Genomic DNA, 14,747 nt, shown 5'->3' on the forward strand with positions numbered 1-14,747 from the left:
TCGCGCTGTTAAGTATATCATGTCATATCAAGTTCTTATTCTACTCCCTATTTTACACATAATCACTGGCAATGGTTCAAACACATAAAAAATGATAAATAATTTTAAAAAAAATGTTATTGGTTGAAAGGGGTTGGGACTCACCATTAAACCCCCATTTCTCCTCCTGCCCTCCTCTTCTCGATCAGTGTATACTTACCGAAGAACCCTGTCCCCGCTCACCGATTTGAAGCCGGCACCCCTTCCCCGTGCGGCAACCACCCTCCCCGATCAAAGTCCCCGACATGATACCGTGTACCCTAAGATTTAGGATCAAATAAAAAGTCTTCTAAAAATAAAAAGTGTATAAAGACATTTAAAAATGAACCTATTACAAAAAAAAAAAAAAAAAAAAAAAAAAAAGACTGTAAACACTCACTACCACCCAAAAACCTTAACCCATCACTAAATATATGAATTCCCTTCTAGAGAAAAATAATAAATATTAGTGGCTGGCCGCCATTCCAATACTATGTGCCACTACTCACAAATTGCAACACGTAACTATAGCCCTCATGGGGGTCCTATATATAGGAGATACAATAAGGTTATCCACATGCAATCATTGCTCACAACTCACAACTTACTTATCTTTTAACATCCTAAACAACACAACACAATCCATGCACAAATCCGGGTACGGCCGTGACGGAATATTCCGGTCACTCCGGCCACCACTAACCATCCCAACAACCACCAACACATCAATGACCACCTTCCTTTTCCGCAACATTTCATCCTACCCAAACAAACCCGCCTTACACGACTCCGATTCCGGCGAAACCCTCACCTTTTCCCAATTCAAAACCACCGTCGCTAAACTCTCACACGCCTTCAACACCCAACTGGGCATCACCAAAAACGACGTCGTTCTCATCCTCGCCCCTAATTCAATCCAATACCCAGTTACAGTCTACTCCATCATCGCCCTTGGTGCCATCGTCACCACAGTTAACCCCCAGTACACTGTTGGAGAGATATCCAAACAGATTAAAGATTCTAACCCAAAAGTTATCGTCACCGTTCAAGATTTGTATGAAAAAGTTGCGAACTTTGGTCTGCCAGTTGTGTTTTTAGGATCTGGGGGTGTAAAAAAAGGGTGTTCTTATGTTAAAGATTTGATTTTGTCATCTGGGTCAGTGTCAGAACTGCCTAAGGTTGAGATCAGTGGTGATCATACAGCAGCTTTGTTGTATTCTTCTGGGACAACTGGGGTTTGTAAAGGTGTGGTGTTGAGTCATATGAATTTTATTGCGGTTTCGCAAATGTTGGCTTCTGATCAGAGGTTAATGGGTGGGAAAGATTATGTGTTCTTGTGTTTGTTGCCTATGTTTCATATATTTGGGTTTGGGGGTTTGTTGTATGCTCAGTTGCAAGAGGGGAATGCTGTTGTGTCAATGGGGAAGTTTGATTTTATTGGGATGTTGAAGAATGTTGAGAAGTATAGGGTGACTCATTTGTGGGTTGTTCCGCCGGTTTTTCTTGCGTTGGCTAAGCAGGAAGTGGTGAATAAGTTTGATTTGTCGTCGTTGAAGCAGATCGGGTCGGGTGCTGCGCCTTTGGGGAAGGAGTTGATGGAGGAGTGTGTTAAGAAGCTGCCTCATGTTATGGCTCTTCAGGTAAACTTAATGATCTAGTTTACAGTTTTGTTAGTTGTATAATTTGAACTTTTAAAACCGGTTTCGGGTTGGTCAATAAAAAGTCAACCGTTTTCGGATTGGTCAAAAAAAAAGTCAAAACCGTTTTCGGGTTGGTCAATAAAAAGTCAAAACCGTTTTCGGGTTGGTCAATAAAAAGTCAAAACCGTTTTCGGGTTGGTCAACAAAAAAGTCAAAACCGGTTTTGGGTTGGTCAATAAAAAGTCAAAACCGTTTTCGGTTTGGTCAACAAAAAAGTCAAAACCGGTTTTGGGTTCGTCAATAAAAAGTCAAAACCGTTTTCGGGTTGGTCAACAAAAAAGTCAAAACCGGTATCGGGTTGGTCAACAAAAAAGTCAAAACCGGTATCAGGTTGGTTAACAAAAAAGTCAAAACCAGTATCGGGTTGGTCAACAAAAAAGTCAAAACCGGTTTCAGGTTCAAACCCGTTCGGGTTTTGTCGGTTTGTTGACCAGTCTTGATCAGTTTTTTATCGCTTAGGTTTGGGTTCAAACCGGGTTCAAAGGATAGGATTACAAACTTACAGTTTCTTTCGGGCTCAAACCGGTTTCGGTTCGGGTTGACATACTGACATCATTTTGCTTTGATTTTGTACTATCATAAACAATTACGCCCATTTTAATAAGATCGGGAGGATTTGTGTTTTTTTTTTCTTTCGAAAATATCTGACAAAAACAAGAAATCATACAAGTCTTCCCGATCTTTATTATAATGGGCAGAATTGCTTATATCCATATGTTTTTGTTATATGTTTTCCACCCTTATTATTTATCCTACACATTATAATTTTTTAATGAAAATTTAAACTGCAACCGTATGTACAACAGGGATACGGTGCAACTGAAACGACGGGGATCATTTCAGTGGAAAGTCCAATTTTGGGCCCGCGAAACTCTGGTTCAGCCGGAAGGCTTATCCCAGGAGTCGAGGCCCAAATAGTTAGTGTAGATACCGATAAGCCTCTTGGTCCTAATCAGACGGGTGAAATATGGGTTCGAGGAGCTAATATGATGCAAGGTATATTCCCTTTATTATCACTACATGTGCGCATCATTTTACTTAGAGGCGTCACAATCAGCGGGTTGGATAAAGAGTCAAAACAAGTAATTTTTTTTTTTTTGCATCAAGAGTCGGGTCAACCCAAAATACTTATTGTCTATATGTTTGTGTTTTTTATAGATAATTCGTGTGATTACCGAAATTAGTACTTTTTTTAATTATACCCGTTTAGAAATAAATGATAACGTAAATGAGTTGAAACTGCCACCTCTAGTTTGATTATTGATTATCAAACGTGTCACATTTAATCGTATTTAGTTGTTAATTTTCAGGCTATTTGAACAATCCTCAAGCAACAAAGCTTACAATAGATAAACAAGGCTTCGTGCATACCGGGGATCTTGGATATTTTGATGATGAGGGTCAATTGTATGTCGTTGACCGAATCAAAGAACTTATTAAGTACAAAGGTTTTCAGGTAAAACATGTTTTGTTCAATCGAATCTTTTCATGTATGGCCAAAAGAGTCCTTAATCTTTGCTCTATGTTCAGGTTGCACCGGCAGAGCTTGAAGGACTGTTGCTTTCACATTCTGAAATATTAAATGCTGCAGTAATCCCGTAAGCCATAATAATAATATAATGTTTAAATAAAACCGAATAAACTGCCATTTTAGTCCCTGAGGTTTGATTTCACTTTTGGACCAAAATGACAACAAAACTGAAACCACTGGGACCCAGATGCAAAAGGTTTGAGATTTGGACTAAAGTGGCAAAACTGCCCAAACCTCAGGGACCAAAATGGCAGTTTACTCTAAAATAAATAACCATGTCAAATGGGTCAACCCGAACCCAACTCCCGTTTAGCTAAACGTGTTTGTAAGTCGACTGGATTCAAACCAAACCTGTTTAGACTAACCCAAACCCACGAAATCCGTGTTAGGTTTGTGTTGTGTCCTAAAGTCACACCCCTAACCGATTTCATAATCATTAGTATCATGTAATCCTTTTTGTTAGGTTCCCTGATACTGAAGCTGGCGAGGTCCCGGTTGCATTTGTGGTCCGATCTCCAGACAGTTTGTTGACGGAAGAAGATGTAAAGAAATTTATTTCCGAGCAGGTAAATATTCGCATGATTTCATGATTATTTCGCGCGAAGGTTCATTTCTGATCGGAATTTAATCGATGTAGGTTGCGCCTTATAAAAGATTAAAGAAGGTTACGTTTGTGAGCAGCGTTCCAAAGTCCGCTTCAGGGAAACTTCTTAGACGTGAACTTATCGAAAGGGTCCGTTCGAAAATGTAACATGTTTATGTATGAGAATTTGATACTCCCTGTTCTTAAGCAGTGGAGGTATAATGTATTACTGTGTCAAGAGGAACTGAAATGAATAATTTCATGATTTTTTTTGCCTTTTTTTTCCTTTCTAAATGAAGGCTTTAATATCAGCTAATCGTAGTGATTTTTTTATTTATTTTGATGTGCATTCCCAATTTGGTAAACAATTATTGGAAGTCGGCTCATTAAAAACTCGAATCAAGCCGAGTTTAAACTACCTCGAGCCTGAATTAAAACAAATCACATAATACAGTCCAAGAGCTTCATGGACTGAGCTTATGACTGTAATAATCTCTAATAAATCATTATATATTACTATCATATGTGTAGAGGTAAACTTACCAACCACCCAATCATCTCTTGTCATGTCAACTCCTCTCTCTAAGACCGCCCATAGTGAGGCGTTTTTTTAAAAATTTTTTGAAAAATAACGCCGTATAACACCCCGGTAGCCGTTACACCCGGCGTTACCGGGCGTTATTTTCGAAAAAAAATCAATCCGGCGTTTTAATTAAAACGCTTAAAATGTATAAGGGGGCGAGATTTTGTACCGTTGACAAACGGTCATATTCAATATTTTTTTTTAATTTAAAACATTACCCACTATATATATATCAACCCACTTTCTCACATTTTTTATAAAAAAACCCACTTTCTCTCATACTTTCTCTCCCACTTTCTTCTATTTTTTATAAAAAAAAATCCACTTCCTCCTATTTTTTATACAATCATGCATCCATACCGACCCCCTTTTGGTGTCCCCGCAAGACCCACGAACCCGAACACAACCCAACCGCAAAACCCGTATAACCTTCAAGACATGGACCCGAGCTTTTTAACGTACGCGGCTTACTTGAGTGGCGCCACTCCGTTTGTGCCTCCCCCTTTCGGCTATGGTCAAGCCGGCGGGTCGCAACCGTCACAACCCGAATCCGAACCCGATGTCGATGTCGTGCCGGATACGCAACCCGAACCGGTGCAAGATAAATCGAAACACGGCAAAAGGTCGCATAAGAAGAAGGAAAAAGACGAACCTCGGCGTACAAAAAATATCATTAAATGGACGAAGGAAGAGGAATTCACGTTGACTTGAGCGTGGCTCGACATTTCGGAGGACGAAGAAACAGGTAACTATTTTATATATATATTATTTTACTTATTTTGTTATTTTAATTTTTAACATACAACTTATAATTTCTATTAATTTGTAGCAAACTTTCAAACGGGCCCTGTTTTTTGGGATAGGGTTCGTGCACTCTTTTTTAGCACGTGGGGTCAAGGCGAACATCGGGACAAAGATTCCATTTCTAGCAAATGGACCGACATCAACAACAAGTCTCACGCGTTCCAAGAAGTTTACCAACGTAACTACGATACTCGCCCGAGCGGTGAAAGTGACATCGGGGTTTTAACGAGGACTTTGGAGGAGTTCGAGAGGACGAAATGCCCTTTCACGTACTATAAGTGTTGGGAGCTACTACGAAAAAGTCCAAAGTGGGCGGTAGTTAATCCAATGACGTCTAGTAGTAGACGTCGAGCTAAAAGGTCAAAAACATCATCCTCCGTTGACCCGTCAACTCCGACATCAGATGCCTGCAATGTTGATTTAAATGAGGCGGTGGACGTTGACGAGGAAATTCAAGAAGAGTTGGTCCGACCCACCGGTAGAAGAAAGAGAACCGGGAAAAAAACGGTCGAGTCGTCTTCCGATCTCGAGTTAAAGGAAGATTTCGAGGAGATGAACCGTCGTCTCCAAGACATTCGCGACCTTGGCCACCAACGTTATGAGATTATGAAAGAACGAGTGACCGAAACCAAAAAGTTTAACGAGATGCAAGAGGCGAGGCAAATGGAAAAGGACATTGAGTTTTTGTCCAAACCTATCGACCACCTACAAGGCGATGCGTTGATCCTTGCGCAAATGCGTCGCCAAAAAATTAGAGAAAAATATGGACTCTAGATGATGTTCTTTTTTTTAACTTTCTTTTATTTTTTCATTTTTTTTATGTTTTTTTATTTTATGTTTTTTTTTTCAGTTTTTTTTTTAATTTCAAGTAGTGTAATTTTTTTTAAAAATTAATGAAGTTTTTTATGTTTTAAATTAAAAAAAATAATTGTGAAATGATTGAATGGGGATATTGGCATAATGCCCCACTACGCCACTTTTGCTATAATGCCCAAGTGTAACTAGGATGCCACGTGTCGGATAATGCCCAATGATGGGGGCATTATAACAACTTACCACTACACATGGTCTAAGTCCTTTCTTGCACTAAAACTGAAACATAAGGGATGGTCACCTCTCTTGGGTAGAGGTAAACTATTTTTTTTTCTTTTTTTATAAATTAGAATTAATAAATAAAACATATTTTAACAAATAAAACATATTTTCAACAAAATAAAAGTACAATAAATTAAAAAACCATTACATTAATTAAAAATAATTAAAATTACATTTAATTAAAATAAATTAAACTAAATAAAATTACTACTCTTCGTCGGATTCCACCAATGGGTAGGGTAAATCTAGTCTTCCGAGATGTTCCACGAGATCATGTTTTAGTCTCCAATGTGTATCTTCATCCATAATCTCGTTTAACACACTGTCATCGAGAACGGACTTGACTGGAGGATCCCGAATGTGTACCGGTGCTATATCGTTTCCGTTGTCTCTGAAAATCACGTTATGTAAATAATGCAAGTATACAACACATACCTAATTTTTTTCACAGTCTTAGCACGCATTGGCCAATTCGTTACACCCCATTTTGACTTCAAAACACCAAAAGTCCGTTCCACGTCTTTTCTTGCCGCCTCGTGTTGCTTCTTGAACTTCTTATCGTCTAGTAGGTGAGGATATGGAAATGATTTGACAAACACAGACCATGTAGGGTAGATTCCATCCACGAGATAGTAACCACGTTTATATAAGTGGTTGTTAACGTAAAATGGACATTTTGGTGCAGTTCCATTCCGTTCTTTAAGAAATAATGGAGATTGTTGAAGCACATTGTGGTCGTTTGTGCACCTGCAGGACCGCAAAAAGAATGCTAAACCCACAAATCTTGAGAGGCCTTCGAGCATAACTGTCGAGTATTGGTGATCTCTTCTCATATATTGGCCCCGCAACTTTGTGGGACACATTTTCAAACGAAATGGGTGCAATCAAGGCTACCGACCATACAAAGAAGGTGATGTTTCTCTTCATGAGCTAGGTACAAAAGCGTCATGTCGTGGCTTGTTGGTCTATGTAAGAACTAGGGAGCGTGTATTTTACATACCGTTTCGTAGAAATATTCTAGACACTCGCGGGAAGTTCTTTTAGCCATACGTAAATACTCGTTGTTCTCGTCTGGAGGGTTACTGGTTGCAAGTTGTTTAATCGCCGATGTAACTTTTTACAACGGTGTAAAACCCTTCTTCATTCTCGCATCCATGCCCTTTTCAAACCACGGGTTATTCGCTTCCACGTCGCTCACAGTTTTTAAAAACAAACGTTTTGACATACAAAACCTATGACGAAAAATATAATCGTTGTATTTCGGGTCCTCGACAAAATAATCCGCCATAATGTAAGACTCTGACTTACATAACTGAGAATTTATAAAAACTTTTGCATTTTTATACAAGTAATGCAATTAAGCGTTCATACAATATTTCGAATTTAATAAAAGTTCATAAGTATTTAAACACTTTAGCACGTTAACACGTTCATAAAATATACAACACTTATAAAGTTCATAAGTATTTCGGTTCGTAAAATAACGAAGCTCGGCGGAAACTTGAACTTCGCTTGTGTTCGGTTCTTCGTTATGCTTGATCTTCATCTGTAAGGTCCTAGCTATCACCTATACACCAATAACAACTCTTATGTTAATTATGTGGTGCTTAGACATGGATTGGTAATCCAAATATATCAATCAAACAAACAAAAATGATATTGTTGGAACCCGCCGTAAGCTACGGCTGGCCACCGTAGCTTACGGCCAATAAGGATTTTTAGGCAGAAGACTCATAACGTAACCTACGGCTGGCCACCGTTGGTTACGACAGCCTTCAGCTGCAATTTTCTTTACAACTTTGCCCTTTCACTGAAAATTCAATATCTTTTCGTACACTTATCTGTTTAACCTTAAATTTGTTTTTACGTGATCGTAAATTAATCGCCCACATTTTTTACTCAAAATCCGCAACTCGGAATAATTACGTTTTCATCTCGCAACACATGCTCTATGGAGCATAGCTTATAAACTAACTAAATTATACAACCATGTAAAGGTTGGCTGATTAGGGTGCTAAAAACAAAGGGATGGGTTAAGCTTTATTGTCAATTAGGTTAGGATGGGTAATTTTAAAATTAAAAAGAAAACCCAATGGGTCAAGATGGGCCAAGGTAAAAGAGTAACAGGTTATAAGGGCTTCTATACACAATATCTGCATTTTATCATCCCTTCAACTTGATTTTAGATCTACGCCAATTTTTGTTCAAATTGACGACATAAACCCGTTCTATATGTTATCATCTTGATCAGCCCTTCGAATTGCTATTAACTTTCATTTTACAATTATGAGTGATTTATATTTAGGTTATTATAATCATTGCTATTAACTTTCATCCGTATGCTATAATTTTAATATATTTTTGAATCTTCCACAAATCATTAATTGATTACGAAGTAACCTGTTTTTTTATAACCGACACGTTCACTGAGTTGTCGGTTAAATCATCGGTCTAGTTTTAAAAACATTGGACTCTTAAGTTAAAAAGTCATTGACTAGATCGATGTCCGTTTCTTCTTCTTTTTATTACGAAATAATGATTTTTTTCATGTTGTTGATCCGCTCATCTGTTTTTACAAACCGACTCGTTCACTGAGTTTTCGGTTAGATCATCTGTCTAGTTTTAAAAACGTTGGACTTTTAAGTTAAAAAGTCAGTGACTAGATCGATGTTCGTTTCTTCTTCTTTTTATTATGAGATAATGATTTGTTTTCATGTTGTTGGTCCGTTCATGTTTGGCACTCGTTAACAAAAAAATCCTGGACCGGCCACTGTTTAGACTCCATCTATTTTTGCTTTAGTGAACGGGATAAACACCCAATACCTCGAGACCAAAAGGTCTGTTGGCAATTAGGCTTTATTTCTTATAGGATTATAACATCGGTCATTTTATATTCTCAAACTTTGTTTTTAACCCTTTTCGAAGCTTTTTGGTTTTAGGTAGTTTCACTATCATGAAAAACATATACATAAAACAAGTATTGAGTGAGTGGTTTGCTGTGTACGCAAGTTTGGTATGTTGACATATATGGAACAATGCTTATGGTATGTGTTTTGCATCATGAATATGAGAGTGCAGCCTTACATATAAACCCACACTCACGGGAACACCATGTCGCCCCCTCGTGAGTGTTATGTTTTTTTTTGGTGTATATGCATTATAGCCTAATGGAGTTGGATATGATCGGGTGGTTCTGTTAATGGCATAATGATACTCCAGTGCTCCGTCAGTGATCCGAATTTGCTGTTAAAAAAAGGGGGACACCACTTCAACATATGTACCTCGCATTCACATTTATGTAATTAGATATAACACATGTACTCTCTCACTCGGTAGGCAAGTTACCAAATGAGATTAATGAAAGATCATTAAATGAACCATGTTGATTTTCCCAACTAATTCGAGCCCATCGGGTAGTAGTCTTATGCACATCCTTTCCTAATGGGAACCGACTAAGACATATGAGCTATATGGTACAAAAAATTATATCGTTCCTTTTTAGTTAAGACTGGGTTAAGAAATTTAAATTTTGATTGTTTTTTTTTTCTTACGAGTAGACAGAACTTACGATTGTTAATATGTTATAGGGTTGTACGAAACATACAGTGACACGTGAAAGATTTTCATTTATTAGTATAGAATAAAAATGATATAAGGGGTATGTCATAGGCACCAGAGATTGACACGTGAAAGATATTAAATAACGAGGAGTGTACACGAGCAACAATATAATTACTTTTAGTACGCAAAAAGCCTCATCGAATGGCAAATGGAAAAATTCGGGCATTATACTCTAACGTCTATTATATTACCTTACCCATTTCATTCCGTACCAAACAAACATTTCCTGTCTCCATATTTATTTATTGCGACCCATTACTCATTTCAAATGTGTCTTGCTTCGCTCTATCTAAGAAACTGTAGGAGACTCGTTCAAGACTTGAGTCGAGTCAAGTCAAGCTCGTTAAGCGTGCAAGCCATCAAGCTCAGACTTAAGCTCGTTTATGAAATGCATATTAATTTAACTATAATTCATTACATAAAACAAAACTATTCAAGAACAAAATTATGAATTGTTGATTATTTCAGTTTTCTTGATATATTAGTTTCATTAACTTGAACTACATAAAAACTAGAAATATCAAATTCATCATACATAAAAGGGTTACATTTTCGAACGGACCCTTTCGATAAGTTCACGCCTGAGAAGTTTCCCTGAAGCGGACTTTGGGACGCTGTTCACAAACGTCACCCGCTTTAATCTTTTATAAGGTGCAACCTACATTGGTTAATTTCCAATCAGAAATGAATTTTGTGCAAAATAATCATGTAATAATACGAATATTTACCTGCTCGGAAATAAACTTCTTAACATCTTCTTCGGTCAACGAACTGTTTGGAGACCGGACCACAAATGCGATCGGGACTTCGCCAGCTTCAGCATCAGGGAACCTAATATAAAGGATAATGTGATTTTGGTGATTATGGAATGGAATTAAATGATATTATTTACGGGTGTGAATATATGACACGACCATGGGCGGACCTAGGAGAAGCCCAGGGTGGGCGGGCGCACCCCTTGAAAAAAAAATTTATTGTATTTTTTAGGCAAAAAACCTGAACGCACCCCTTGAAAATATGCTTGAACCACTCATCCGCACCCCCAGCAAATAATTTCTGGGTCCGCCACTGGACACGACACAAACCCAACATGATATTCGCTAGTTTGGGTTAGTTTAAACAAGTTCAGGTCAGTTTTGGGTCGACTCATGAACACGTTTAGCTAATCGGGTTGGGTTCAGGTTGACCTGGCGGGTTCACGGGCTGACCCGTTTAACCAGTTTATTATTTTTAATTTATTAAAATTGTGTTTTTATACCATAACTTGGTTAACGATTGTATGCCAGAATTTCAAAATTTAAATAGAAATTGACTATCAATTTTCATAAATTAGACGAAATTGTTTCATATACGTTTTTATTCTCTTGTCGTAAATTTGCAATATTAGATATACAAATATGAAAAACTAAAAAAAATCGAGTTAAAATGATTTTTCGGGTTTGGGTTCACATGCCTGGCACGATTTTCGAGTTCGTCATGTGTTTGGGTTGGTGTTATTTTTTGTCATTTTGCCGGGTTCGACCCGTCAATCCACGAACACAACCCGTTTAGCACCCTTTGTATGAGAAAGACTATATTTGTATGGCTTACGGGATTACTGCAGCATCTAATATTTCGGAATGCGAAAGCAACAGTCCTTCAAGCTCTGCTGGTGCAACCTGAAATTTATAAACATATGAGTTATGCGGGTTTACGCATGCTAATGCACTCTGTTCACTTTCGACCTGTTTTCGATTTAGCGAATTTGTTTAAATTCACCCAATTGACCGGTTAGAGAAAGAACCTATCGAAGAAAATAGAATCGTTATATGCATGAACAAAACAAGTTTACCTGAAAACCTTTGTACTTAATGAGCTCTTTGATTCGGTCAACAACATATAGTTGACCCTCGTCATCAAAATATCCAAGATCCCCGGTATGCACGAAGCGCTGTTTGTCTATTGTAAGCTTTGTAGCTTGAGGATTGTTGAAATAACCTGAAAATTAAGAACCAAAAAAGATATAATCAAACTAGAGGTGCTACTTTCTAAACCGGTATAATTTTTTTTTTTGAGTTAATTGCCATTTTAGTCCCTGTGGTTTGAGTCATTTTGCCAGTTTAGTCCAAAGGTTTCATTTTTGACATCTGGATCCAAAAAGGTTTCATCGTTGCCATTTTGGTCCAACTGGCTTAACTCCATCCATATATGTTAAGTCTGCCAAGGGTATTTTAGTCATTTCATTTTTCTTTTTATTAACCCTTTATGGCTAAAATGACTAAAATGCCCTTGACAGACTTAACAAATATGGATAGAGTTAAGTCAGTTGGACCAAAATGGCAACGATGAAACATTTTTGGATCCAGATGTTAAAAATGAAACCTTTGGACTAAACTGGCAAAATGGGTCAAACCACAGGGACTAAAATGGCAATTAACTCTTTTTTTTTTTTTTATGAAAAAGGGTTTCGTTAAAATAAACCCCAGACAAGTGGAGCAAACGGGTTGAAAGGCGCCCTAAAAATGGATTTTCAATAAATAAAACATCCTAAATCATTATACAATAAAAAGGTTCAGATGATAATAGAAGGAACATACCTTGCATCATATTGGCTCCTCGAACCCATATTTCACCTGTCTGATTAGGACCAAGAGGCTTACCGGTATCTACACTAACTATTTGGGCCTCGACTCCTGGGATAAGCCTTCCGGCTGAACCCGAGTGTCGTGGACCCATAATTGGACTTTCCACTGAAATCACCCCCGTCGTTTCAGTCATACCGTATCCCTGTTGTACATGGTTGCAATTAATAATTTGTAGGGTAAAAAAAGGCTTATTGTATTCCCATACCCCTAAATTCTTATTCTCACACATTTTTCACTCTATCTCTCTCTATATATATCTATGTATATATATAGAGATATAGAGGAAAATGGTGTGTAAATATTAATACCCTAAAAAAAGGTGAAAAATATATAACAAAAACATATGATTCAAAAGAACTATAAGACCATAGGGTATGGTTTGGGTAGTCCCTTTGGGGACTATCCGCCACGTAGGCGTCACGTCACATTCGATGAAGGACCATCTAAAGAAGACTACCCAAGGGTGTAGGGACTACCCAATAGTAAAAAATTAATATATAAAATAAAGGAGAGAGAGAGAAAAAAAAATTAAAGGGGCCCCACCATTGCAGCTCGTCGCTGCCGTCTTGAGGGGGACGTGAGGGACGCGACGGACCGCCGGGGGGCGGTGTGGGACGATCCGGAACGTGGGGGACGGGGGGAGCCGAGCCCCATACCCTTTGGTCTAATGGTACAAGGTGTCAGTCAAGATTTTTTTTTTTTTTTTCCACCTCTCTCTCTCATCAAAAAGACATGAAAATTAGAATACCAAATTAATACTAATCCAAAAGTACATACACATTCACAGAACTAACCATGTAACCCATGTGCAAATATATGCATTTGAAATAACCAAATAATTCCACTATAGACCCACATCATAAATAACTAACCACAAGTACAAATTTTTCAACTAACAAAACTGTAAATAAGATCATGAAATTCACCTGAAGAGCCACAACATGAGGCAGTTTCTTAGCACACTCCTCCATCAACTCCTTCCCTAAAGGCGCAGCACCCGACCCGAGCTGCTTCAACGACGACAAATCAAACTTATTCACCACTTCCTGCTTCGCCAACGCAAGAAAAACCGGCGGAACAACCCACAAATGAGTCACCCTATACTTCTCAACATTCTTCAACATCCCAATAAAATCAAACTTCCCCATTGACACAACAGCATTCCCCTCTTGCAACTGAGCATACAACACAACCCCAAACCCAAATATATGAAACATAGGCAACAAACACAAGAACACATAATCTTTCCCACCCATTAACCTCTGATCAGAAGTCAACATTTGCGAAACCGCAATAAAATTCATATGACTCAACACCACACCTTTACTAACCCCAGTTGTCCCAGAAGAATACAACAAAGCTGCTGTATGATCACCACTGATCTCAACATTAGGCAATTCTGACACTGACCCAGATGTCAAAATCAAATCTTTAACATAAAAACACCCTTTTTTTACACCCCCAGATCCTAAAAACACAACTGGCAGACCAAAGTTTGCGACTTTTTCATACAAATCTTGAACGGTGATGATAACTTTTGGGTTAGAATCTTTAATCTGTTTGGATATCTCTCCAACAGTGTACTGGGGGTTAACTGTGGTGACGATGGCACCAAGGGCTATGATGGAGTACACTGTAACTGGGTATTGGATTGAATTGGGGGCGAAGATGAGAACGACGTCGTTTTTGGTGATACCCAGTTGGGTGTTGAAGGCGTGTGAGAGTTTAGCGACGGTGGTTTTGAATTGGGAAAAGGTGAGGGATTCGCCGGAATCGGAGTCGCATAAGGCGGGTTTGTTTGGGTAGGATGAAACGTTGCGGAAAAGGAAGGAGATCATAGATTTGTTGGTGGTTTTTGGGATGGTTAACGGTGGCCGGAGTGACCGGAATATTCCGTCGCGGCCGTACCCGGATTTCTCCATTGGAAGTTTGTGATAAGTGGTTTTCTAGTGAATGATTGTTGTTATATAGTAGCGAACTGCCCGCATGTTGCGGTGGCGTTTTGAAATAAAATTTACGTTAAAACGTAGACCAGCTAAAAAATAAGCATAAGAACATATTATATTAACACGTAGATTAACCGAAAGCGTACATAAGAATAAGCATAAGAACATATTATGTTTGACCCGACTAATTTCCGGGGAAAAATAACTTCCAATTGTAAAAAAACTTGAATTTATACTGACTT

At 38.2% G+C, this 14,747-nt stretch overlaps 3 protein-coding genes across 3 annotated transcripts; 1 reads left to right on the forward strand and 2 right to left on the reverse strand.

Moving 5' to 3' along the window:
* The first annotated feature begins 602 nt into the window (after positions 1-602).
* LOC110927032 (4-coumarate--CoA ligase-like 7) lies at positions 603-4,112 on the forward strand. The gene is made up of 6 exons (XM_022170627.2): positions 603-1,658; positions 2,525-2,714; positions 3,029-3,174; positions 3,249-3,316; positions 3,713-3,815; positions 3,887-4,112. Exons 1-6 carry the CDS (start codon positions 663-665, stop codon positions 3,998-4,000), a joined length of 1,617 nt encoding a protein of 538 aa, XP_022026319.1. The 5' UTR covers positions 603-662; the 3' UTR covers positions 4,001-4,112.
* A 2,409-nt stretch (positions 4,113-6,521) lies between these two features.
* On the reverse strand, positions 6,522-7,147 carry LOC110899859. The gene is made up of 2 exons (XM_022146760.1): positions 6,750-7,147; positions 6,522-6,705 (listed from the first exon to the last, which is right to left on the reverse strand). Exons 1-2 carry the CDS (start codon positions 7,145-7,147, stop codon positions 6,522-6,524), a joined length of 582 nt encoding a protein of 193 aa, XP_022002452.1.
* A 3,183-nt stretch (positions 7,148-10,330) lies between these two features.
* LOC110927031 (4-coumarate--CoA ligase-like 7) lies at positions 10,331-14,506 on the reverse strand. The gene is made up of 6 exons (XM_022170626.2): positions 13,486-14,506; positions 12,512-12,701; positions 11,767-11,912; positions 11,526-11,593; positions 10,664-10,766; positions 10,331-10,593 (listed from the first exon to the last, which is right to left on the reverse strand). Exons 1-6 carry the CDS (start codon positions 14,479-14,481, stop codon positions 10,480-10,482), a joined length of 1,617 nt encoding a protein of 538 aa, XP_022026318.1. The 5' UTR covers positions 14,482-14,506; the 3' UTR covers positions 10,331-10,479.
* Between the last annotated feature and the right edge of the window lie 241 nt (positions 14,507-14,747).

Source organism: Helianthus annuus, chromosome 2 (genome assembly GCF_002127325.2).
Source record: "Helianthus annuus cultivar XRQ/B chromosome 2, HanXRQr2.0-SUNRISE, whole genome shotgun sequence".
Lineage (NCBI taxonomy): Eukaryota > Viridiplantae > Streptophyta > Magnoliopsida > Asterales > Asteraceae > Helianthus > Helianthus annuus.